Source organism: Phyllobates terribilis, unplaced genomic scaffold (genome assembly GCF_046119375.1).
Source record: "Phyllobates terribilis strain yellow unplaced genomic scaffold, ASM4611937v1 Scaffold_3__8_contigs__length_932513732, whole genome shotgun sequence".
Taxonomy (NCBI): Eukaryota; Metazoa; Chordata; class Amphibia; order Anura; family Dendrobatidae; genus Phyllobates; species Phyllobates terribilis.
This window is the reverse complement of record NW_027362763.1, coordinates 11,380,898-11,405,639: the sequence shown is the minus strand read 5'-3', so window position 1 is coordinate 11,405,639 and position 24,742 is coordinate 11,380,898. Positions and strand designations below refer to the sequence as shown.

The following is a 24,742-nucleotide window of genomic DNA, read 5'->3' as shown; positions in this document are numbered from 1 at the left end:
GCGGGATCGTACCTCCTACTTATAACCTACTGATGCTCCTTATTGTTCTCACCCATTACAATGGCCATTTTAGGGCCCTTATAGAATATGATGCTCCCAAAAAATGCACAACCCCTCACATACAGTGTGATTCCCTCATAGATGACCCCGCCGTGCCTGCAGCCAAGTATGATGTGCCCATAGTTTCCCCACACGCAGTATGATGCCCCCACAAACAATAGCACGGCTCCAACAGCCTCCCAACACATAATGGCCTTTACAGCCCCTCCACACACAGTATGATGCCTCACAGCCCCTCCACACACAGTATGATGCCTCACAGCCCCTCCACACACACTATGATGCCTCACAGCCCCTCCACACACAGTATGATGCCTCGCAGCCCCTCCACACACAGTATGATGCCTCGCAGCCCCTCCATACACAGTATGATAACTCGCAGCCCCTCCATACACAGTATGACGCCTCACAGCCCCTCCACACACAGTATGATGCCTCACAGCCCCTCCACACACAGTATGATGCTTCACAGCCCCTCCACACACAGTATGATGCCTCACAGCCCCTCCACACACAGTATGATGCCTCACAGCCGCTCCACACACAGTATGATGCCTCACAGCCCCTCCACACACAGTATGATGCCTCACAGCCCCTCCACACACACTATGATGCCTCACAGCCCCTCCACACACAGTATGATGCCTCGCAGCCCCTCCACACACAGTATGATGCCTCGCAGCCCCTCCATACACAGTATGATAACTCGCAGCCCCTCCATACACAGTATGACGCCTCACAGCCCCTCCACACACAGTATGATGCCTCACAGCCCCTCCACACACAGTATGATGCTTCACAGCCCCTCCACACACAGTATGATGCCTCACAGCCCCTCCACACACAGTATGATGCCTCACAGCCGCTCCACACACAGTATGATGCCTCACAGCCCCTCCACACACAGTATGATGCCTCACAGCCCCTCCACACACAGTATGATGCCTCACAGCCCCTCCACACACAGTATGATGCCTCGCAGCCCCTCCACACACAGTATGATGCCTCGCAGCCCCTCCACACACAGTATGATGCCTCGCAGCCCCTCCACACACAGTATGATGCCTCGCAGCCCCTCCACACACAGTATGATGGCTCACAGCCCCTCCACACACAGTATGATGCCTCGCAGCCCCTCCACACACAGTATGATGCCTCACAGCCCCTCCACGCACACTATGATGCCTCACAGCCCCTCCACGCACACTATGATGCCTCACAGCCCCTCCACACACAGTATGATGTCTCACAGCCCCTCCACACACAGTATGATGCCTCGCAGCCCCTCCACACACAGTATGATGCCTCGCAGCCCCTCCACACACAGTATGATGCCTCGCAGCCCCTCCACACACAGTATGATGCCTCGCAGCCCCTCCACACACAGTATGATGCCTCACAGCCCCTCCACACACAGTATGATGCCTCACAGCCCCTCCACACACAGTATGATGCCTCGCAGCCCCTCCACACACAGTATGATGCCTCGCAGCCCCTCCACACGCAGTATGATGCCTCGCAGCCCCTCCACACGCAGTATGATGCCTCACAGCCCCTCCACACGCAGTATGATGCCTCACAGCCCCTCCACACACAGTATGATGCCTCACAGCCCCTCCACACACAGTATGATGCCTCACAGCCCCTCCACACACAGTATGATGCCTCGCAGCCCCTCCACACACAGTATGATGCCTCGCAGCCCCTCCACACACACTATGATGCCTCGCAGCCCCTCCACACACAGTATGATGCCTCGCAGCCCCTCCACACACAGTATGATGCCTCGCAGCCCCTCCACACACAGTATGATGCCTCGCAGCCCCTCCACACACAGTATGATGCCTCGCAGCCCCTCCACACAGAGTATGATGCCTCGCAGCCCCTCCACACACAGTATGATGCCTCGCAGCCCCTCCACACACAGTATGATAACTCGCAGCCCCTCCACACACAGTATGACGCCTCGCAGCCCCTCCACACACAGTATGATGCCTCGCAGCCCCTCCACACACAGTATGATGCCTCGCAGCCCCTCCACACACAGTATGATGCCTCGCAGCCCCTCCACACACAGTATGATGCCTCGCAGCCCCTCCACACACAGTATGATGCCTCGCAGCCCCTCCACACACAGTATGATGCCTCGCAGCCCCTCCACACACAGTATGATGCCTCGCAGCCCCTCCACACACAGTATGATGCCTCGCAGCCCCTCCACACACAGTATGATGCCTCGCCCCCTCCACACACAGTATGATGCCTCGCAGCCCCTCCACACACAGTATGATGCCTCGCAGCCCCTCCACACACAGTATGATGCCTCGCAGCCCCTCCACACACAGTATGATGCCTCGCAGCCCCTCCACACACAGTATGATGCCTCGCAGCCCCTCCACACACAGTATGATGCCTCGCAGCCCCTCCACACACAGTATGATGCCTCGCAGCCCCTCCACACACAGTATGATGCCTCACAGCCCCTCCACACACAGTATGATGCCTCACAGCCCCTCCACACACAGTATGATGCCTCGCAGCCCTTTCTATACAAAGTATGATGGTCCTCATACACAGTGTCATGGTCCCCAAAGCCCTCCCCACACACAGTATGATGGCTCACAGCCCCTCCACGCACAGTATGATGCCTCACAGCCCCTCCACACACAGTATGATGCCTCGCAGCCCTTTCTATACAAAGTATGATGGTCCTCATACACAGTGTCATGGTCCCCAAAGCCCTCCCCACACACAGTATGATGGCTCACAGCCCCTCCACGCACAGTATGATGCCTCACAGCCCCTCCACGCACAGTATGATGCCTCTCAGCCCCTCCACGCACAGTATAATGCCTCGCAGCCCCTCCACGCACAGTATAATGCCTCGCAGCCCCTCCACGCACAGTATGATGCCTCGCAGCCCCTCCACGCACAGTATGATGCCTCACAGCCCCTCCACGCACAGTATGATGCCTCGCAGCCCCTCCACACACAGTATGATGCCTCGCAGCCCCTCCACACACAGTATGATGCCTCGCAGCCCTTTCTATACAAAGTATGATGGTCCTCATACACAGTGTCATGGTCCCCAAAGCCCTCCCCACACACAGTATGATAGCTCCCACAGCCCCCCCTACACACAGTATGATGGCTCACAGCACCTCCACGCACAGTATGATGCCTCTCAGCCCCTCCACGCACAGTATGATGCCTCTCAGCCCCTCCACGCACAGTATGATGCCTCTCAGCCCCTCCACGCACAGTATGATGCCTCTCAGCCCCTCCACGCACACTATGATGCCTCACAGCCCCTCCACGCACACTATGATGCCTCACAGCCCCTCCACGCACACTATGATGCCTCACAGCCCCTCCACGCACACTATGATGCCTCACAGCCCCTCCACGCACACTATGATGCCTCACAGCCCCTCCACACACAGTATGATGCCTCACAGCCCCTCCACACACAGTATGATGCCTCACAGCCCCTCCACACACAGTATGATGCCTCACAGCCCCTCCACACACAGTATGATGCCTCACAGCCCCTCCACACACAGTATGATGCCTCACAGCCCCTCCACACACAGTATGATGCCTCACAGCCCCTCCACACACAGTATGATGCCTCACAGCCCTTTCTATACAAAGTATGATGGTCCTCATACACAGTGTCATGGTCCCCAAAGCCCTCCCCACACACAGTATGATAGCTCCCACAGCCCCCCCTACACACAGTATGATAGCTCCCACAGCCCTCCCTACATACAGTATGATAGCTCCCACAGCCCTCCCTACATACAGTATGATAGCTCCCACAGCCCTCCCTACATACAGTATGATAGCTCCCACACTCCTCCCTACATACAGTATGATAGCTCCCACAGCCCTCCCTACATACAGTATGATAGCTCCCACAGCCCTCCCTACATACAGTATGATAGCTCCCACAGCTCTCCCTACATACAGTGTGATGGCTCCCACAGCCCTCCCTACCCACAGGGTGATGGCTCCCACAGCCCTCCCTACACACAGTGTGATGGCCCCCCACAGCCCTCCCTACACACAGGGTGATGGCTCCCACAGCCCTCCCTCCCTACCCACAGGGTGATGGCCCCCCACAGCCCTCCCTACACACAGGGTGATGGCCCCCCACAGCCCTCCGTACACACAGGGTGATGGCCCCCCCACAGCCCTCCCTATACACAGGGTCATGGCTCCCACAGCCCTCCGTACACACAGGGTGATGGCTCCCACAGCCCTCCCTACCCACAGGGTGATGGCCCCCACAGCCCTCCCTAAACACAGGGTGATGGCCCCCACAGCCCTCCCTACACACAGGGTGATGGCTCCCACAGCCCTCCCTACACACAGTGTCATGGCTCCCACAGCCCTCCCTACCCACAGGGTGATGGCCCCCCACAGCCCTCCCTACACACAGGGTGATGGCTCCCACAGCCCTCCCTACACACAGGGTGATGGCTCCCACAGCCCTCTCTACACACAGTGTGATGGCTCCCACAGCCCTCCGTACACACAGGGTGATGGCTCCCACAGCCCTCCCTCCCTACCCACAGGTTGATGGCCCCCACAGCCCTCCCTACACACAGGGTGATGGCCCCCACAGCCCTCCCTACACACAGGGTGATTGCTCCCACAGCCCTCCGTACACACAGGGTGATGGCCCCCACAGCCCTCCCTACCCACAGGGTGATGGCCCCCACAGCCCTCCCTACACACAGGGTGATTGCTCCCACAGCCCTCCGTACACACAGGGTGATGGCCCCCACAGCCCTCCCTACCCACAGGGTGATGGCCCCCACAGCCGTCCGTACACACAGGGTGATGGCTCCCACAGCCCTCCCTACCCACAGGGTGATGGCCCCCCACAGCCCTCCCTACACACAGGGTGATGGCCCCCACAGCCCTCCCTACACACAGGGTGATGGCCCCCACAGCCCTCCCTACACACAGGGTGATGGCCCCCACAGCCCTCCGTACTCACAGGGTGATGGCTCCCACAGCCCTCCCTACCCACAGGGTGATGGCCCCCCACAGCCCTCCCTACCCACAGGGTGATGGCCCCCCATAGCCCTCCCTACACACAGGGTGATGGCTCCCACAGCCCTCCCTCCCTACCCACAGGTTGATGGCCCCCACAGCCCTCCCTACACACAGGGTGATGGCCCCCACAGCCCTCCCTACACACAGGGTGATGGCTCCCACAGCCCTCCCTACCCACAGGGTGATGGCCCCCACAGCCCTCCCTACACACAGGGTGATGGCCCTCACAGCCCTCCCTACACACGGTGATGGCCCTCACAGCCCTCCCTACACACAGGGTGATGGCTCCCACAGCCCTCCCTACACACAGTGTGATGGCTCCCACAGCCCTCCCTACATACAGTATGATAGCTCCCACAGCCCTCCCTACATCAGTATGATAGCTCCCACAGCCCTCCCTACATACAGTATGATAGCTCCCACACTCCTCCCTACATACAGTATGATAGCTCCCACAGCCCTCCCTACATACAGTATGATAGCTCCCACAGCCCTCCCTACATACAGTATGATAGCTCCCACAGCTCTCCCTACATACAGTGTGATGGCTCCCACAGCCCTCCCTACCCACAGGGTGATGGCTCCCACAGCCCTCCCTACACACAGTGTGATGGCCCCCCACAGCCCTTCCTACACACAGGGTGATGGCTCCCACAGCCCTCCCTACACACAGTGTGATGGCTCCCACAGCCCTCCCTACACACAGGGTGATGGCCCCCACAGCCCTCCCTACACACAGGGTGATGGCCCCCACAGCCCTCCGTACACACAGGGTGATGGCCCCCACAGCCCTCCGTACACACAGGGTGATGGCCCCCACAGCCCTCTGTACACACAGGGTGATGGCCCCCACAGCCCTCCCTACACACAGGGTGATGGCCCCCACAGCCCTCCGTACACACAGGGTGATGGCTCCCACAGCCCTCCCTATCCACAGGGTGATGGCCCCCCACAGCCCTCCCTACCCACAGGGTGATGGCCCCCCACAGCCCTCCCTACACACAGGGTGATGGCTCCCACAGCCCTCCCTCCCTACCCACAGGTTGATGGCCCCCCACAGCCCTCCCTACACACAGGGTGATGGCTCCCACAGCCCTCCCTACCCACAGGGTGATGGCCCCCACAGCCCTCCCTACACACAGGGTGATGGCCCTCACAGCCCTCCCTACACACAGGGTGATGGCCCTCACAGCCCTCCCTACACACAGGGTGATGGCCCCCACAGCCCTCTGTACACACAGTGTGATGGCTCCCACAGCCCTCCCTACATACAGTATGATAGCTCCCACAGCCCTCCCTACATACAGTATGATAGCTCCCACAGCCCTCCCTACATACAGTATGATAGCTCCCACACTCCTCCCTACATACAGTATGATAGCTCCCACAGCCCTCCCTACATACATTATGATAGCTCCCACAGCCCTCCCTACATACAGTATGATAGCTCCCACAGCTCTCCCTACATACAGTGTGATGGCTCCCACAGCCCTCCCTACCCACAGGGTGATGGCTCCCACAGCCCTCCCTACACACAGGGTGATGGCCCCCCACAGCCCTCCCTACACACAGGGTGATGACTCCCACAGCCCTCCCTACCCACAGGGTGATGGCCCCCACAGCCCTCCCTACACACAGTGTGATGGCTCCAAAACCCTCCCTACACACAGTGTGATGGCTCCCACAGCCCTCCCTACACACAGGGTGATGGCTCCCACAGCCCTCCCTACACACAGGGTGATGGCCCCCACAGCCCTCCCTGCACACAGGGTGATGGCCCCCACAGCCCTCCCTACACACAGGGTGATGGCTCCCACAGCCCTCCCTACACACAGGGTGATGGCTCCCACAGCCCTCCCTCCCCACCCACAGGATGATGGCCCCCACTGCCCTCCCTACCTACAGGGTGATGGCCCCCACTGCCCTCCCTACCCACAGGGTGATGGCCCCCACAGCCCTCCCTACCCACAGGGTGATGGCCCCCACAGCCTTCCCTACACACAGGGTGATGGCTCCCACAGCCCTCCCTATACACAGGGTCATGGCTCCCACAGCCCTCCCTACACACAGGGTGATGGCTCCCACAGCCCTCTCTACACACAGGGTGATGGCTCCCACAGCCCTCCCTACCCACAGGGTGATGGCCCCCACAGCCCTCCCTACAAATAGGGTGATTGCTCCCACAGCCCTCCCTACACACAGGGTGATGGCTCCCACAGCCCTCCCTACACACAGTGTGATGGCTCCCACAGCCCTCCCTACACACAGGGTGATGGCTCCCACAGCCCTCCCTACACACAGGGTGATGGCCCCCACAGCCCTCCCTACACACAGGGTGATGGCCCCCACAGCTCTCCCTACACACAGGGTGATGGCCCCCACAGCCCTCCCTACACACAGGGTGATTGCCCCCACAGCCCTCCCTACACACAGGGTGATGGCCCCCACAGCCCTCCCTACACACAGGGTGATGGCTCCCACAGCCCTCCCTACACACAGGGTGATGGCTCCCACAGCCCTCTCTACACACAGTGTGATGGCTCCCACAGCCCTCCCTACACACAGGGTGATGGCCCCCACAGCCCTCCCTACACACAGGGTGATTGCTCCCACAGCCCTCCGTACACACAGGGTGATGGCCCCCACAGCCCTCCGTACACACAGGGTGATGGCCCCCACAGCCCTCTGTACACACAGGGTGATGGCCCCCACAGCCCTCCGTACACACAGGGTGATGGCCCCCACAGCCCTCCCTACACACAGGGTGATGGCCCCCACAGCCCTCCCTACCCACAGGGTGATGGCTCCCACAGCCCTCCCTACCCACAGGGTGATGGCCCCCCACAGCCCTCCCTACCCACAGGGTGATGGCCCCCCACAGCCCTCCCTACACACAGGGTGATGGCTCCCACAGCCCTCCCTCCCTACCCACAGGGTGATGGCCCCCCACAGCCCTCTCTACACACAGGGTGATGGCTCCCACAGCCCTCCCTACCCACAGGGTGATGGTCCCCACAGCCCTCCCTACACACAGGGTGATTGCTCCCACAGCCCTCCCTACACACAGGGTGATGGCCCCCCACAGCCCTCCCTACACACAGGGTGATGGCCCCCCACAGCCCTCCCTACCCACAGGGTGATGGCTCCCACAGCCGTCTCTACAAATAGGGTGATGGCTCCCACAGCCCTCCCTACACACAGGGTGATGGCTCCCACAGCCCTCCCTATACACAGGGTGATGGCCCCCCACAGCCCTCCCTACACACAGGGTGATGGCCCCCCACAGCCCTCCCTACACACAGGGTGATGGCTCCCACAGCCCTCTCTACACACAGGGTGATGGCTCCCACAGCCCTCTCTACACACAGGGTGATGGCTCCCACAGCCCTCCCTACCCACAGGGTGATGGCTCCCACAGCCCTCTTTACAAATAGGGTGATGGCTCCCACAGCCCTCCCTACACACAGGGTGATGGCTCCCACAGCCCTCTCTACAAATAGGGTGATGGCTCCCACAGCCCTCCCTACACACAGGGTGATGGCTCCCACAGCCCTCCCTATACACAGGGTGATGGCCCCCCACAGCCCTCCCTACACACAGGGTGATGGCTCCCACAGCCCTCTCTACACACAGGGTGATGGCCCCCACAGCCCTCCCTACACACAGGGTGATGGCTCCCACAGCCCTCCCTATACACAGGGTGATGGCCCCCCACAGCCCTCCCTACACACAGGGTGATGGCTCCCACAGCCCTCTCTACACACAGGGTGATGGCTCCCACAGCCCTCCCTACACACAGGGTGATGGCTCCCACAGCCCTCTCTACACACAGGGTGATGGCTCTCACAGCCCTCCCTACCCACAGGGTGATGGCTCCCACAGCCCTCTCTACAAATAGGGTGATGGCCCCCCACAGCCCTCCCTACCCACAGGGTGATGGCTCCCACAGCCCTCTCTACAAATAGGGTGATGGCCCTCACAGCCCTCCCTACACACAGGGTGATGGCTCCCACAGCCCTCTCTACACACAGGGTGATGTCCCCCACAGCCCTCTCTACACACAGGGTGATGTCCCCCACAGCCCTCTCTACACACAGGGTGATGGCCCCCACAGCCCTCCCTACACACAGGGTGATGGCCCCCACAGCCCTCCGTACACACAGGGTGATGGCTCCCACAGCCCTCCCTACCCACAGGGTGATGGCCCCCCACAGCCCTCCCTACCCACAGGGTGATGGCCCCCACAGCCCTCCGTACCCACAGGGTGATGGCTCCCACAGCCCTCCCTACCCACAGGGTGATGGCCCCCCACAGCCCTCCCTACCCACAGGGTGATGGCCCCCACAGCCCTCCGTACACACAGGGTGATGGCTCCCACAGCCCTCCCTACCCACAGGGTGATGGCCCCCACAGCCCTCCCTACCCACAGGGTGATGGTCCCCACAGCCCTCCCTACACACAGGGTGATGGCTCCCACAGCCCTCCCTACACACAGGGTGATGGCTCCCACAGCCCTCCCTACACACAGGGTGATGGCTCCCACAGCCCTCCCTACACACAGGGTGATGGCTCCCACAGCCCTCCCTACACACAGGGAGATGGCCCCCACAGCGCTCCCTACACACAGGGTGATGGCCCCCACAGCCCTCCCTACACACAGAGTGATGGCCCCCACAGCCCTCCCTACACACAGGGTGATGGCCCCCACAGCCCTCCCTACCCACAGGGTGATGGCCCCCACAGCCCTCCGTACACACAGGGTGATGGCTCCCACAGCCCTCCCTACCCACAGGGTGATGGCCCCCACAGCCCTCCCTACCCACAGGGTGATGGCCCCCACAGCCCTCCGTACACACAGGGTGATGGCTCCCACAGCCCTCCCTACACACAGGGTGATGGCTCCCACAGCCCTCCCTACACACAGGTTGATGGCCCCCACAGCCCTCCCTACACACAGGGTGATGGCCCCCACTGCCCTCCCTACCCACAGGGTGATGGCCCCCACAGCCCTCCATACACACAGGGTGATGGCTCCCACAGCCCTCCCTACCCACAGGGTGATGGCTCCCACAGCCCTCCCTACACACAGGGTGATGGCCCCCACAGCCCTCTCTACACACAGGGTGATGGCTCCCACAGCCCTCCCTACACACAGGGTGATGGCTCCCACAGCCCTCCCTACCCACAGGGTGATGGCTCCCACAGCCCTCCGTACACACAGGGTGATGGCCCCCACTGCCCTCCCTACCCACAGGGTGATGGCCCCCACAGCCCTCCGTACACACAGGGTGATGGCCCCCCACAGCCCTCCCTACCCACAGGGTGATGGCTCCCACAGCCCTCCCTACACACAGGGTGATGGCTCCCACAGCCCTCCCTACACACAGGGTGATGGCCCCCACAGCCCTCCCTACACACAGGGTGATGGCTGCCACAGCCCTCCCTACACACAGGGTGATGGCCCCCACAGCCCTCCCTACACACAGGGTGATGGCTCCCACAGCCCTCTCTACACACAGGGTGATGGCCCCCCACAGCCCTCCCTACCCACAGGGTGATGGCCCCCCACAGCCCTCCCTACCCATAGGGTGATGGCTCCCACAGCCCTCCCTACACACAGGGTGATGGCCCCCACAGCCCTCCCTACCCACAGGGTGATGGCTCCCACAGCCCTCCCTACCCACAGGGTGATGGCTCCCACAGCCCTCCCTACCCACAGGGTGATGGCTCCCACAGCCCTCCCTACACACAGGGTGATGGCCCCCACAGCCCTCCCTACACACAGGGTGATGGCCCCTACAGCCCTCCCTACACACAGGGTGATGGCCCCCACAGCCCTCCGTACACAGGGTGATGGCCCCCACAGCCCTCCCTACCCACAGGGTGATGGCTCCCACAGCCCTCCCTACCCACAGGGTGATGGCCCCCCACAGCCCTCCCTACCCCCAGGGTGATTGCTCCCACAGCCCTCCCTACACACAGTGTGATGGCTCCCACAGCCCTCCCTACCCACAGGGTGATGGCCCCCCACAGCCCTCCCTACACACAGGGTGATGGCTCCCACAGCCCTCCCTACACACAGGGTGATGGCCCCCACAGCCCTCCGTACACAGGGTGATGGCCCCCACAGCCCTCCCTACCCACAGGGTGATGGCTCCCACAGCCCTCCCTACCCACAGGGTGATGGCCCCCCACAGCCCTCCCTACCCCCAGGGTGATGGCTCCCACAGCCCTCCCTACACACAGTGTGATGGCTCCCACAGCCCTCCCTACCCACAGGGTGATGGCCCCCCACAGCCCTCCCTACACACAGGGTGATGGCCCCCACAGCCCTCTCTACACACAGGGTGATGGCCCTCACAGCCCTCCCTACACACAGGGTGATGGCTCCCACAGCCCTCCCTACCCACAGGGTGATGGCCCCCCACAGCCCTCCCTACACACAGTGTGATGGCTCCCACAGCCCTCCGTACACACAGGGTGATGGCCCCCACAGCCCTCCCTACACACAGGGTGATGGCCCCCACAGCCCTCCCTACCCACAGGGTGATGGCCCCCCACAGCCCTCCCTACACACAGGGTGATGGCCCCCACAGCCCTCTCTACACACAGGGTGATGGCCCCCACAGCCCTCCCTACACACAGGGTGATGGTCCCCACAGCCCTCCCTACACACAGGGTGATGGCTCCCACAGCCCTCCCTACACACAGGGTGATGGCCCCCACAGCCCTCTCTACACACAGGGTGATGGCTCCCACAGCCCTCCCTACACACAGGGTGATGGTCCCCACAGCCCTCCCTACACACAGGGTGATGGCTCCCACAGCCCTCCCTACACACAGGGTGATGGCTCCCACAGCCCTCTCTACACACAGGGTGATGGTCCCCACAGCCCTCACTACACACAGGGTGATGGCCCCCCACAGCCCTCCCTACACACAGGGTGATGGCCCTCACAGCCCTCCCTACACACAGGGTGATGGCCCCCCACAGCCCTCCCTACACACAGGGTGATGGCCCTCACAGCCCTCCCTACACACAGGGTGATGGTCCCCACAGCCCTCCCTACACACAGGGTGATAGCTCCCACAGCCCTCCCTACACACAGGGTGATGGCTCCCACAGCCCTCTCTACACACAGGGTGATGGTCCCCACAGCCCTCACTACACACAGGGTGATGGCCCCCCACAGCCCTCCCTACACACAGGGTGATGGCCCTCACAGCCCTCCCTACACACAGGGTGATGGCTCCCACAGCCCTCTGTACACACAGGGTGATGGCCCCCCACAGCCCTCTCTACACACAGGGTGATGGCCCCCACAGCCCTCTGTACACACAGGGTGATGGCTCCCACAGCCCTCCCTACACACAGGGTGATGGCCCCCACAGCCCTCTGTACACACAGGGTGATGGCTCCCACAGCCCTCCCTACACACAGGGTGATGGCCCCCACAGCCCTCTGTACACACAGGGTGATGGCTCCCACAGCCCTCCCTACACACAGGGTGATGGCTCCCACAGCCCTCTCTACACACAGGGTGATGGCCCCCACAGCCCTCTGTACACACAGGGTGATGGCTCCCACAGCCCTCCCTACACACAGGGTGATGGCCCCCACAGCCCTCTGTACACACAGGGTGATGGCTCCCACAGCCCTCCCTACACACAGGGTCATGGCCCCCACAGCCCTCCCTATACACAGGGTGATGGCCCCCACAGCCCTCCCTACACACAGGGTCATGGCCCCCACAGCCCTCCCTATACACAGGGTCATGGCCCCCACAGCCCTCACTACACACAGGGTGATGGCCCCCCACAGCCCTCCCTACACACAGGGTGATGGCCCTCACAGCCCTCCCTACACACAGGGTGATGGCTCCCACAGCCCTCTGTACACACAGGGTGATGGCCCCCCACAGCCCTCTCTACACACAGGGTGATGGCCCCCACAGCCCTCTGTACACACAGGGTGATGTCTCCCACAGCCCTCCCTACACACAGGGTGATGGCCCCCACAGCCCTCTGTACACACAGGGTGATGGCTCCCACAGCCCTCCCTACACACAGGGTGATGGCCCCCACAGCCCTCTGTACACACAGGGTGATGGCTCCCACAGCCCTCCCTACACACAGGGTGATGGCTCCCACAGCCCTCCCTACACACAGGGTGATGGCCCCCACAGCCCTCTGTACACACAGGGTGATGGCTCCCACAGCCCTCCCTACACACAGGGTCATGGCCCCCACAGCCCTCCCTATACACAGGGTGATGGCCCCCCACAGCCGCCTACAAATACTGAAATGTAAAAAAAATAACTACTACTGAAGCTTGTGTGGATTAAGGATCCATGCTGCCGGCATGATGTACTGACCTCCTCACGCCTGCTACGCTGAGTCTGACGTCCCCACTAACTGATGCAGCACAGTAAACACTCCCTCCACTACTACAAAACTGTTCCACGTCCTAAAGTTGCAGATACTGTGTAAATTGTGACGATGGGCGAGGAAAGCGTCGATGTGACGATGGGCATGGCTCTTCCTGACTCATGGGCCCCGTCATGGCCATGTGGTCTGCTGTTACGGACAAGTACGCCACTGCTGAAGATCCAGGTGGATCAAAAATTAATTACAAATATGGATTGGCATAGTTAACATGACGAAAATGCTGCCCGAAGCCTCCAGTAGAGGGAGCTCCGCTGCAAAGGGATTTATACAGCTGCTTTTAACCCATTCATGACCATGCCATTTTTTTTTATTCTTGTCATTTTTGCATGTCCGTTTACCTGTTGTGTCTCTGTTCATCGGTAAGAGAAAGGCCAAAGTGCGCTTTCCATCTAGAGAGGAAGGAAGGTAAAGATTAGCCCTGGGTGGGCAGACACGAGAATCAAGAATATGCAATCAACAGGGCATGGCGAATCTGACCCTTACCTGCATTTATGGCCTCTGAAGGAGCCCTAATACGGACCAACACAGTTTGGAGCGTATGTCAATGCCCTAGAGAACACGGATCACAAATGTCACTAATTTCCCTCTCCAAAGTGCATGACATGAAACCATCCGGACACTCCATTCACAGGCACCCAACGTAGGGGTCGGAAAGAAGGTTAAACTGAATTTTAAAACCATAGATGTCCATAAACTAAGTTGTGTATTAAGGAGAAATGACACAGGGAAAAAGTATTGAACACACGAGGAAAGAAAGAAGCAAAAAAAGCCATGGAAAGTCCAGACATCGGCTTAAATCAATCAGTAATCAGAAAACAATCCTGCCACTTAGTAAAGAAATATCCGCTGGTTCAACTCATGGCTTAGAAAAAGGTGTCTAATTACCATGGTGCCACACAGAACACATCTCATGATAGGTAAAACCAGTGAGATGTCTCAAGACCTTCGCATCCTTATTGTTGCAAAGCACCCTGGTTATATATGAATTTCTTAATTACTGAAGGTTCCAGTGAGGACAGTTGGGGGCCATAATCTAGAAGTGGAAGCAACATAATTTTCCCATATACTGGCCACGGCCAGGTGCTCCCCGCAAGATTTCAGACAGAAGAGTGCAAAGAATTATCAGAAGAGGTGTCCCAAGAGCCAAGGACCACCTGTGGAGATCTACAGAGAGACCTGGAATCAGCAGGTACAATTGTTTCAAAGAAGACAATGAGTCGTGCGCTCAACCTTTTATGGCCTGTATGCACGCTCGCCACGCAAGACTCCATTGCTGAAAAAAAAAAAGCATGTTCAAGCGAGGTTACAGTTAGCTCAACAACATTTAGACACGCCTGTGAGATAGAAGGAAAATATAGTCTGGTCAGATGAGACCAAAATTGAACTCTTTGGATGCCATAATACACACCATGTTTGGAGTCCAGAAGGCAACTGCATATCACCCCAAAAAAAAAAACACCATCCCAATAGTGAAGGTTAGTGGTGTTTTTAAGCATATGGCAGTGGCAAACTTCATATAATTGAAGGAAGGATGAATGGACAAATATACCGAGACATTCTTGATAAAAAAAAAAATAAAAATCTGCCAACCACTAGGATGATGAAGATGAAACGAGGGTGGACATTTCAGGAAGACAATGATCCCAAACACACGGCCAAGGAAATAAGAAAATAAAGCTGCTAGAATGGCCGAGCCGATCACTGGACCTGAATCCTATAGAAAATGTATGGAAGGAACTAAAGCCAAGGAAGCTTCAGGGTACGTGCCCGCGATCAGTATTTGCAGCGTTTTGGACGCTGCTATATCCTGATAGTGGGCACATAGACTTAGGATGTGAAGAGTGTTTGTCTGGAAGAATGGGCCAAAATCACACCTGAGCAATGCCTGCGACTAGTTTCTCCATACAGGAGGCGTTCTGAAGCTTTATCACCAACAAAAGCTTTTGTACGAAGTATTATGTAAATTTCAGTAAGCGTGTTCAATACTTTTTCCCTGTATCATTTCTCATTATTAAACACAAACTTAATTTTTGGACACCTCTGGTGATTTCTTTACCTGTGTGGATTGGATGGGTTGTTAGCGACATCATCTGGTGAGAATTTCATGTCAATATCCCCTTTAGAAATAAATTTACTTTGTAAATTGGTGATGTGTTCAATACTTATTGCACATTTTGGGGGGGGGGGGAGAGATGACAAGGTCGCCTAAATGATGATAATGACGTCCATAATGTACAAAAGGAATCGAATAAACTTTATTGTTTAAAATGAAGACAGATTAATGTGGAATAAAAACATCAACAGCAATTGCCATAGGAAAGAGAGCACACAGGAAGAAAGCATGCGTATGATTATCATGTGCTGTATATATGGTATAACCGTATCCATTATACTACACATAGGTATGAATACTGAGAGTCACGAACACTGCTCCACTATAGCCACTGTGTACATACATTACATTACTGATCCTGAGTTACATCCTGTATTATACTCCAGAGCTGCACTCACTATTCTGCTGGTGCAGTCACTGTGTACATACATTACATTACTGATCCTGAGTTACCTCCTGTATTATACCCCAGAGCTGCACTCACTATTCTGCTGGTGCAGTCACTGTGTACATACATTACATTACTGATCCTGAGTTACCTCCTGTATTATACCCCAGAGCTGCACTCACTATTCTGCTGGTGCAGTCACTGTGTACATACATTACATTACTGATCCTGAGTTACCTCCTGTATTATACCCCAGAGCTGCACTCACTATTCTGCTGGTGCAGTCACTGTGTACATACATTACATTACTGATCCAGAGTTACCTCCTGTATTATACTCCAGAGCTGCACTCACTATTCTGCTGGTGCAGTCACTGTGTACATACATTACATTACTGATCCTGAGTTACATCCTATATTATACTCCAGAGCTGCACTCACTATTCTGCTGGTGCAGTCACTGTGTACATACATTACATTACTGATCCTGAGTTACCTCCTGTATTATACTCCAGAGCTGCACTCACTATTCTGCTGGTGCAGTCACTGTGTACATACATTACATTACTGATCCTGAGTTACCTCCTGTATTATACTCCAGAGCTGCACTCACTATTCTGCTGGTGCAGTCACTGTGTACATACATTACATTACTGATCCTGAGTTACATCCTGTATTATACCCCAGAGCTGCACTCACTATTCTGCTGGTGCAGTCACTGTGTACATACATTACATTACTGATCCTGAGTTACATCCTGTATTATACTCCAGAGCTGCACTCACTATTCTGCTGGTGCAGTCACTGTGTACATACATTACATTACTGATCCTGAGTTACCTCCTGTATTATACTCCAGAGCTGCACTCACTATTCTGCTGGTGCAGTCACTGTGTACATACATTACATTACTGATCCTGAGTTACATCCTGTATTATACCCCAGAGCTGCACTCACTATTCTGCTGGTGCAGTCACTGTGTACATACATTACATTACTGATCCTGAGTTACATCCTGTATTATACTCCAGAGCTGCACTCACTATTCTGCTGGTGCAGTCACTGTGTACATACATTACATTACTGACCCTGAGTAACATCCTGCATTATACTCCAGAGCTGCACTCACTATTCTGCTGGTGCAGTCACTGTGTACATACATTACATTACTGATCCTGAGTTACATCCTGTATTATACTCCAGAGCTGCACTCACTATTCTGCTGGTGCAGTCACTGTGTACATACATTACATTACTGATGCTGAGTTACATCCTGTATTATACTCCAGAGCTGCGCTCACTATTCTGCTGGTGCAGTCACTGTGTACATACATTACATTACTGATCCTGAGTTACATCCTGTATTATACTTCAGAGCTGCGCTCACTATTCTGCTGGTGCAGTCACTGTGTACATACATTACATTACTGATCCTGAGTTACATCCTGTATTATACTCCAGAGCTGCACTCACTATTCTGCTGGTGCAGTCACTGTGTACATACATTACATTACTGATCCTGAGTTACATCCTGTATTATACTCCAGAGCTGCACTCACTATTCTGCTGGTGCAGTCACTATGTACATACATTACATTACTGATCCTGAGTTACATCCTGTATTATACCCCAGAGCTGCACTCACTATTCTGCTGGTGGAGTCACTGTGTACATACATTACATTACTGATCCTGAGTTACATCCTGTATTTTACTCCAGAGCTGCACTCACTATTCTGCTAGTGCAGTCACTGTGTACATACATTACATTACTGATCCTGAGTTACATCCTGTATTATACTCCAGAGCTGCACTCACTATTCTGCTGGTGCAGTCACTGTGTACATACATTACATTACTGATCCTGAGTTACCTCCTGTATTATACTCCAGAGCTGCACTCACTATTCTGCTGGTGCAGTCACTGTGTACATACATTACATTACTGATCCTGAGTTACCTCCTGTATTTTACTCCAGAGCTGCACTCACTATTCTGCTGGTGCAGTCACTGTGTACATACATTACATTACTGATCCTGAGTTACATCCTATATTATACTCCAGAGCTGCACTCACTATTCTGCTGGTGCAGTCACTGTGTACATACATTACATTACTGATCCTGAGTTATATTCTGTATTATACTCCAGAGCTGCACTCACTATTCTGCTGGTGGAGTCACTGTGTACATACATTACATTACTGATCCTGAGTTACATCCTGTATTTTACTCCAGAGCTGCACTCACTATTCTGCTGGTGCAGTCACTGTGTACATACATTACATTACTGATCCTGAGTTACCTCCTGTATTATACTCCAGAGCTGCACTCACTATTCTGCTGGTGCAGTCACTGTGTACATACATTACATTACTGATCCTGAGTTATATCCTGTATTATACTCCAGAGCTGCACTCACTATTCTGCTGGTGCAGTCACTGTGTACATACATTACATTACTGATCCTGAGTTACATCCTGTATTATACTCCAGAGCTGCACTCACTATTCTGCTGGTGCAGTCACTGTGTACATACATTACATTACTGATCCTGAGTTACCTCCTGTATTATACTCCAGAGCTGCACTCACTATTCTGCTGGTGCAGTCACTGTGTACATACATTACATTACTGATCCTGAGTTACATCCTGTATTATACTCCAGAGCTGCACTCACTATTCTGCTGGTACAGTCACTGTGTACATACATTACATTACTGATCCTGAGTTACCTCCTGTATTATACTCCAGAGCTGCACTCACTATTCTGCTGGTGCAGTCACTGTGTACATATATTACATTACTGATCCTGAGTTACATCCTGTATTATACCCCAGAGCTGCACTCACTATTCTGCTGGTGCAGTCACTGTGTACATACATTACATTACTGATCCTGAGTTACATCCTGTATTATACTCCAGAGCTGCACTCACTATTCTGCTGGTGCAGTCACTGTGTACATACATTACATTACGTTATTGATCCTGAGTTACATCCTGTATTATACTCCAGAGCTGCACTCACTATTCTGCTGGTGCAGTCACTGTGTACATACATTACTGATCCTGAGTTACCTCCTGTATTATACTCCAGAGCTGCACTCACTATTCTGCTGGTGCAATCACCGTGTACATACAGTACATCTTCCCCTGTGATTTGGGTCTTCCCGTGCTGTGATCGGATGAAGCCTTTGTCTGGTCGGAGCGGTCTCTGTAGACTTGTGTGTTGGGTTTGGGATGTCTCTTTCGCTGTATGTCTTCTATCAGGTGTCTCTATAACAGTGTCAGGGTTTAGGATGTCTCTTTCGCTGTATGTGTTCTCTCAGGTGTCTTTATAACAGTGTCAGGGTTTGGGATATCTCTTTCGCTGTATGTGTTCTATCAGGTGTCTCTATAACAGTGTCAGGGTTTGGGATGTTTCTTTCGCTGTACGTCTTCTATCAGGTGTCTCTATAACAGTGTCAGGGTTTGGGATGTTTCTTTCGCTGTACGTCTTCTATCAGGTTTCTCTATAACAGTGTCAGGGTTTGGGATGTCTCTTTCGCTGTACGTCTTCTATCAGGTGTCTCTATAACAGTGTCAGGGTTTGGGATGTCTCTTTCGCTGTACGTCTTCTATCAGGTGTCTCTATAACAGTGTCAGGGTTTGGGTTGTCTCTTTCGCTGTACGTCTTCTATCAGGTGTCTCTATAACAGTGTCAGGGTTTGGGATGTCTCTTTCGCTGTACGTCTTCTATCAGGTGTCTCTATAACAGTGTCAGGGTTTGGGTTGTCTCTTTCGCTGTACGTCTTCTATCAGGTGTCTCTATAACAGAGTCAGGGTTTGGGATGTCTCTTTCGCTGTACGTCTTCTATCACGTGTCTCTATAACAGTGTCACTGTCTTTTACAGGTGCTCAGATTGATGACCATGTCCCAAAGCGAGCCTCAGCTAGAATCCTCGCCCCTCCTGGAGGGAGATCCAGTGGGATCTGGTAATCAGCACTGAATTGCACCCACTCGTCCATGATACCCCTCTCCTGCAGAAGATCGGCCCTTCTGCCCTTTGTCTGTCGCACCCATCACATAAATCCTCACCTGTCATTTTTTTAAGAGAGGGGAGAAACTGTGACTCTTCATTGTCCACCCGCCAAGGACACAAGACTGTGGGGTCTGCCGCCGGGACCATCGCCTCCTGCTCCTCACATTTGTCTTTTGCCCGGGACATTTGCCACTTACATTTTAACCCTTTATTTCTTGTAGTGACCGTGATGTCTGTGCTCTGTGTTTAGGAGAGTCCTACCAGTGTTTGGATGGATGGAGCTGTAGTCTTTCTCTTCGATCCTTAGACATGCGGTGTGTTTTTTTTTTCACAGGAAGCCTCATGGATCTTCCAGATCCACACACACCCGATATATAATCTTCTGACTTACCTGTTATTAAGGGGGTCCTAAACGTACGACAAAGAATCATGCATGGAAATGACTTCACACACATCTACCAGTTCTCTGTCCAGTCCATGAGTAAAGCCACACTCTCAGCCGCACCCTCAGCCGCACCCTCGGCCGCACCCTCTCAGCCGAACCCGCAGCCGCACCCTCGGCCGCACCCTCGGCCGCACTCTCGGGGCCGCACCCTCGGCCGCACTCTCAGCAACAATTCCTTCGCGCATCCCACGACTCAGAATTGAATGAGATTTTGGCACAGCCGTTGTTGGAAAGAAAGTTGTGGTTTTGACTGTGGCCAGGGGCTTCCATTTGTGACCCTTACCATTGGGCAAAAATTAGGCTTTTGGATGATTTATGAGCAAAAACCCCAAAAACAGCTGGTGCAGGTTTTCTAACAAGTGGGTAATGTCAGTCCCATCCCTCGCCATGCCAATAATAAACATCTGTATTGCGCTCTTCTCTCGATGGGCCAGAGGCGCAGCATGTCCCACAGACCTCACACGTGGACTCTTCACCCGCTATAGTGACACGATGAGGTCAGCTGCAGACAGCCATCCATTCTAAGTCCTACTTGTGTTTTAGTGGCTGTTTTTGGATTGGCTTCATCAGATGCTATCACTCTTCCATTAGTAGTAAAGGGCTTTGTCGTAAGCACTCTACCACGAGACCTCACAGATATTCCAACAGCAATAACGTCCACCAGACCAGTTCACACTAGGGATTTCCTCCTTAGTTCCCTTATTTTAGCGGTTGATCATATGCTCATGACCCAGTTTATAGGTTCAGGCTCAGTGAGGACATTGGATGACAGTAACATCTTTCTTCTGATGATATAAGCCGTCTCTCCAGCAGCTGTAGTGACCCCTCCAGGCTTATAAGGTCCACCATGGTTCATGTGGGCATAGGCTACTGCTCCTTGGCACTCAGTGGGGTGACAATAAATCAATGTTGGCTTATCTTCAGCTAACTAGTTTTGCCAGGCAGACACAGGTCATTTTCTCCAGATCTGCTCTACCTAAAGCATTCAGTTTTAGTTTTTTTAGACGATACAACTGTGTTGAGGATGTTACAGCTGATTGCCGGAATTCTATGGGAATGGTCTCTGGATGACCATCCAGCCCCTACCCAGAGTTTTGTGAGTTCTCCGGCGATGATCAGCCCAGGTGAGCATGTTCTCCCCATCCCTGGCCCTCTTCTTTCATGGTCAGACAGGCCTTGCTCGGAGTTCAGGTAGCTCTGCTCACTTTTCTTCCTTTCTGAACTTGCCTCGCCATGTCACAGGCAGCAGCAGGTCCATTAGTCTTGCTGGGCTTCTTTGGATGAACCTGTCTTCCAGGAAGAGATGAGTTAATGAGTTTTGTGGCCTACTTCTGAAATATGCGCTAATTACTCTCCCACCTTGTGCTTTTAAATCAAGTATGCAGAAGATGACCTCTCCCGAGAAGAATTTTTGCTTCGGTCGTTACAAACTCTTGAGCAACCATTCAAGCTTCGCTGAATATGTAGCCAAGGAAGACAAGCGCTTACAAAAAAAGCAAATGCTTGGATATCCTCAGCCTCCTTTTCTGACGACTCTGTGTCCTTACGGATGTCTTCACTGCGGATGCAGACGCCTTCTAAGAGACTAAGGGTAGTTTTCATTTTGTCCTTTGCCACGTCTGTCTCTAAAGCGACCTTCCAGCTTTTGTGTCCACTTTGGTTTTCAAAGTTCATTTTAGCGTAAGTCAAACAGCGCCAACGTGGAATCCAAATCAGAAGAACCATGCTGGCTTCAATCTTTGTTAGCATCTCGTAAATCAGGTCTATGTTACTCTGAAGCGGCTGCAAAAAAGTGTCTTTCCTTGGGAGTCTGTGGCTAAAGACATTGGCCAAATGTAAGATGTTCGTGTTCCACAAGGTTCGTCTCCAGGGACCACAACTTTATGGCAGTTGACACATTTCACCCTACAGTTCTCTTCCACTGCCTCCGTTGGGTGCTCAAGAAGATCAAGACAGAAGGGGCTCTTGTCCTTCTAGTGGCCCAATACCGGACCAGGGTATTCCAGCCAACTTCATCACAGCTGTCCACCAAAATTTAAGCATCAGATACTTTTTTCTTCTATATGCAAGGTTTACACCCAAACGATACAACATTGATGGCAAGAAGCGTAGATGGAATGAAGGACTTATTACAGAGTGTCAAGATCGAAAGCTTGATCTTGGGACTCCTACTCAATACAAGGAAGACAAAAATATTGACTACCACCAGGTACGACCAGGACACATTCGGGATGGACAGTGACAAACTAGAAGTTGTAAAGGACTTCAGCCTACATCCAAGATGCAGCGATGACAGCGGAAGTCAATGGGAGAATAGCTATGGGCATATCAACAAGGAAGTCACCTTACAAGGCCTTCAAATCGAGGAACATTTCACTGGTGACGAAGACCCGGCTCGTACATAGTCTGTTGTTTCCTGTAGTGACATATGGATGCAAAATCTGGATGATACAGAAACGAGACAGAAGAAGAATGGATGTTTTCGAAATGTGGTGCTGGAGAAGGAGGTTATCAATACCATGGATGGCAAGAAGAACAAACAAATCAATTTTGGAACAAATCAAGCCAGACATGTCACACGAAGAACGGGATCACCAAGCTACGACTTGTCTACTTTGGACACCTCATACGAAGTGAGCAATCACTGGAGAAGGACATCATGGTCCGAAGAATAGAAGGAACAAGGCGATGAGGAAGACCAGCAACCCGAAGACCCTGGTGGACCTATCTAGGCTTGCACAAGATCAATCTTCCTACAGAGCGTTCATCAAGTCGCCATGGCTCGAAATCGAGCTGATGGCTGCTAATAATAATAATAATACTAATAATAATAATACCAATAATACACCTCAGGAGAATTTGTTATTTTCTGTTCCGCTCTCCCTAGAGAGTGTTTTATCCACAACCTATCTGTCCAATGTCATCCGCCTGTATCTATTTGGACATTTGCGCTTTCTTTCTGCTTCTTTAACCTCTTGAAGGGGAAATAAACTTTTTAATATATTTTTTTCATATTTGGCCGTCACTTTAACTGCCTGCAGATTGGTGAGGCTATGGAATCAATTGAAAGTAGAGACAATGTAGCCCGTGCTTTATATTGAATCCTTACTCCTCTCTGTGTGTGCACAGGAGCTGGAGCTATGCAATACTGTTTGGGGGGTCTATAGAACAGTCTGGTCTGGGGGTCTCAGAACCCACACCGATCTGCAGGATATTAAATTATCTGCTAAATATGAAAAAAACGTACTCAAAGTTTAGTTAGTCTTAAAGGACACTGGTCACCATGAAAGTAGGTATCAATACTATAGATGAAGGGGAGCTGAGCGGATAGAGTTATATATCTATCTCTACTCTACTCCCCTATTATATATATATACACTGCTCAAAAAAATAAAGGGACCCCTGAAATCCCCCCTCCTAGATCTGAATGAATGAAATCTTCTCATTGAATACTTTGTTCTGTAGAAAGCTGAATGTGCTGAGAACAAAATCACACAAAAATCATCCATGGAAATCACATTTATTAACCAATGGAGGCCTGGATCTGGAGTCACCCCCAAAATTAAAGTGGAAAAACACTACAGGCTGATCCAACTGTGATGTAATGTCCTTAAAACAAGTCACAATGAGGCTGAGTATTGTGTGTGGCCTCCACGTGCCTGTATGACCTCCCTACAACACCTGGGCATGCTCCTGATGAGGCTGAGTATTGTGTGTGGCCTTCACGTGCCTGTATGACCTCCCTACAACGCCTGGGCATGCTCCTGATGAGGCTGAGTATTGTGTGTGGCCTCCACGTGCCTGTATGACCTCCCTACAACGCCTGGGCATGCTCCTGATGAGGCTGAGTATTGTGTGTGGCCTCCACGTGCCTGTATGACCTCCCTACAACGCCTGGGCATGCTCCTGATGAGGCTGAGTATTGTGTGTGGCCTCCACGTGTCTGTATGACCTCCCTACAACGCCTGGGCATGCTCCTGATGAGGCTGAGTATTGTGTGTGGCCTCCACGTGCCTGTATGACCTCCCTACAACGCCTGGGCATGCTCCTGATGAGGCTGAGTATTGTGTGTGGCCTCCACGTGCCTGTATGACCTCCCTACAACGCCTGGGCATGCTCCTGATGAGGCTGAGTATTGTGTGTGGCCTCCACGTGCCTGTATGACCTCCCTACAACGCCTGGGCATGCTCCTGATGAGGCTC

The 24,742-nt window shown here is 54.0% G+C and overlaps 1 protein-coding gene across 3 annotated transcripts in view; it reads left to right on the top strand.

Moving 5' to 3' along the window:
* DPYSL5 (dihydropyrimidinase like 5) overlaps positions 1-24,401 on the top strand; it is a 118,090-nt gene extending 93,689 nt beyond the window's left edge. The window contains exon 13 of one of the 3 annotated variants that reach the window (XM_073673654.1): positions 19,967-24,401. In XM_073673654.1, the coding sequence (XP_073529755.1) occupies positions 19,967-20,052 (86 nt within the window). In that variant the 3' untranslated portion in view covers positions 20,053-24,401. Of the gene's footprint in view, positions 1-13,939; positions 15,436-19,966 lie in introns of those variants that run through there. The other 2 variants (XM_073673653.1, XM_073673655.1) reach the window with 2 other exon arrangements.
* The last annotated feature ends 341 nt before the right edge of the window (positions 24,402-24,742 follow it).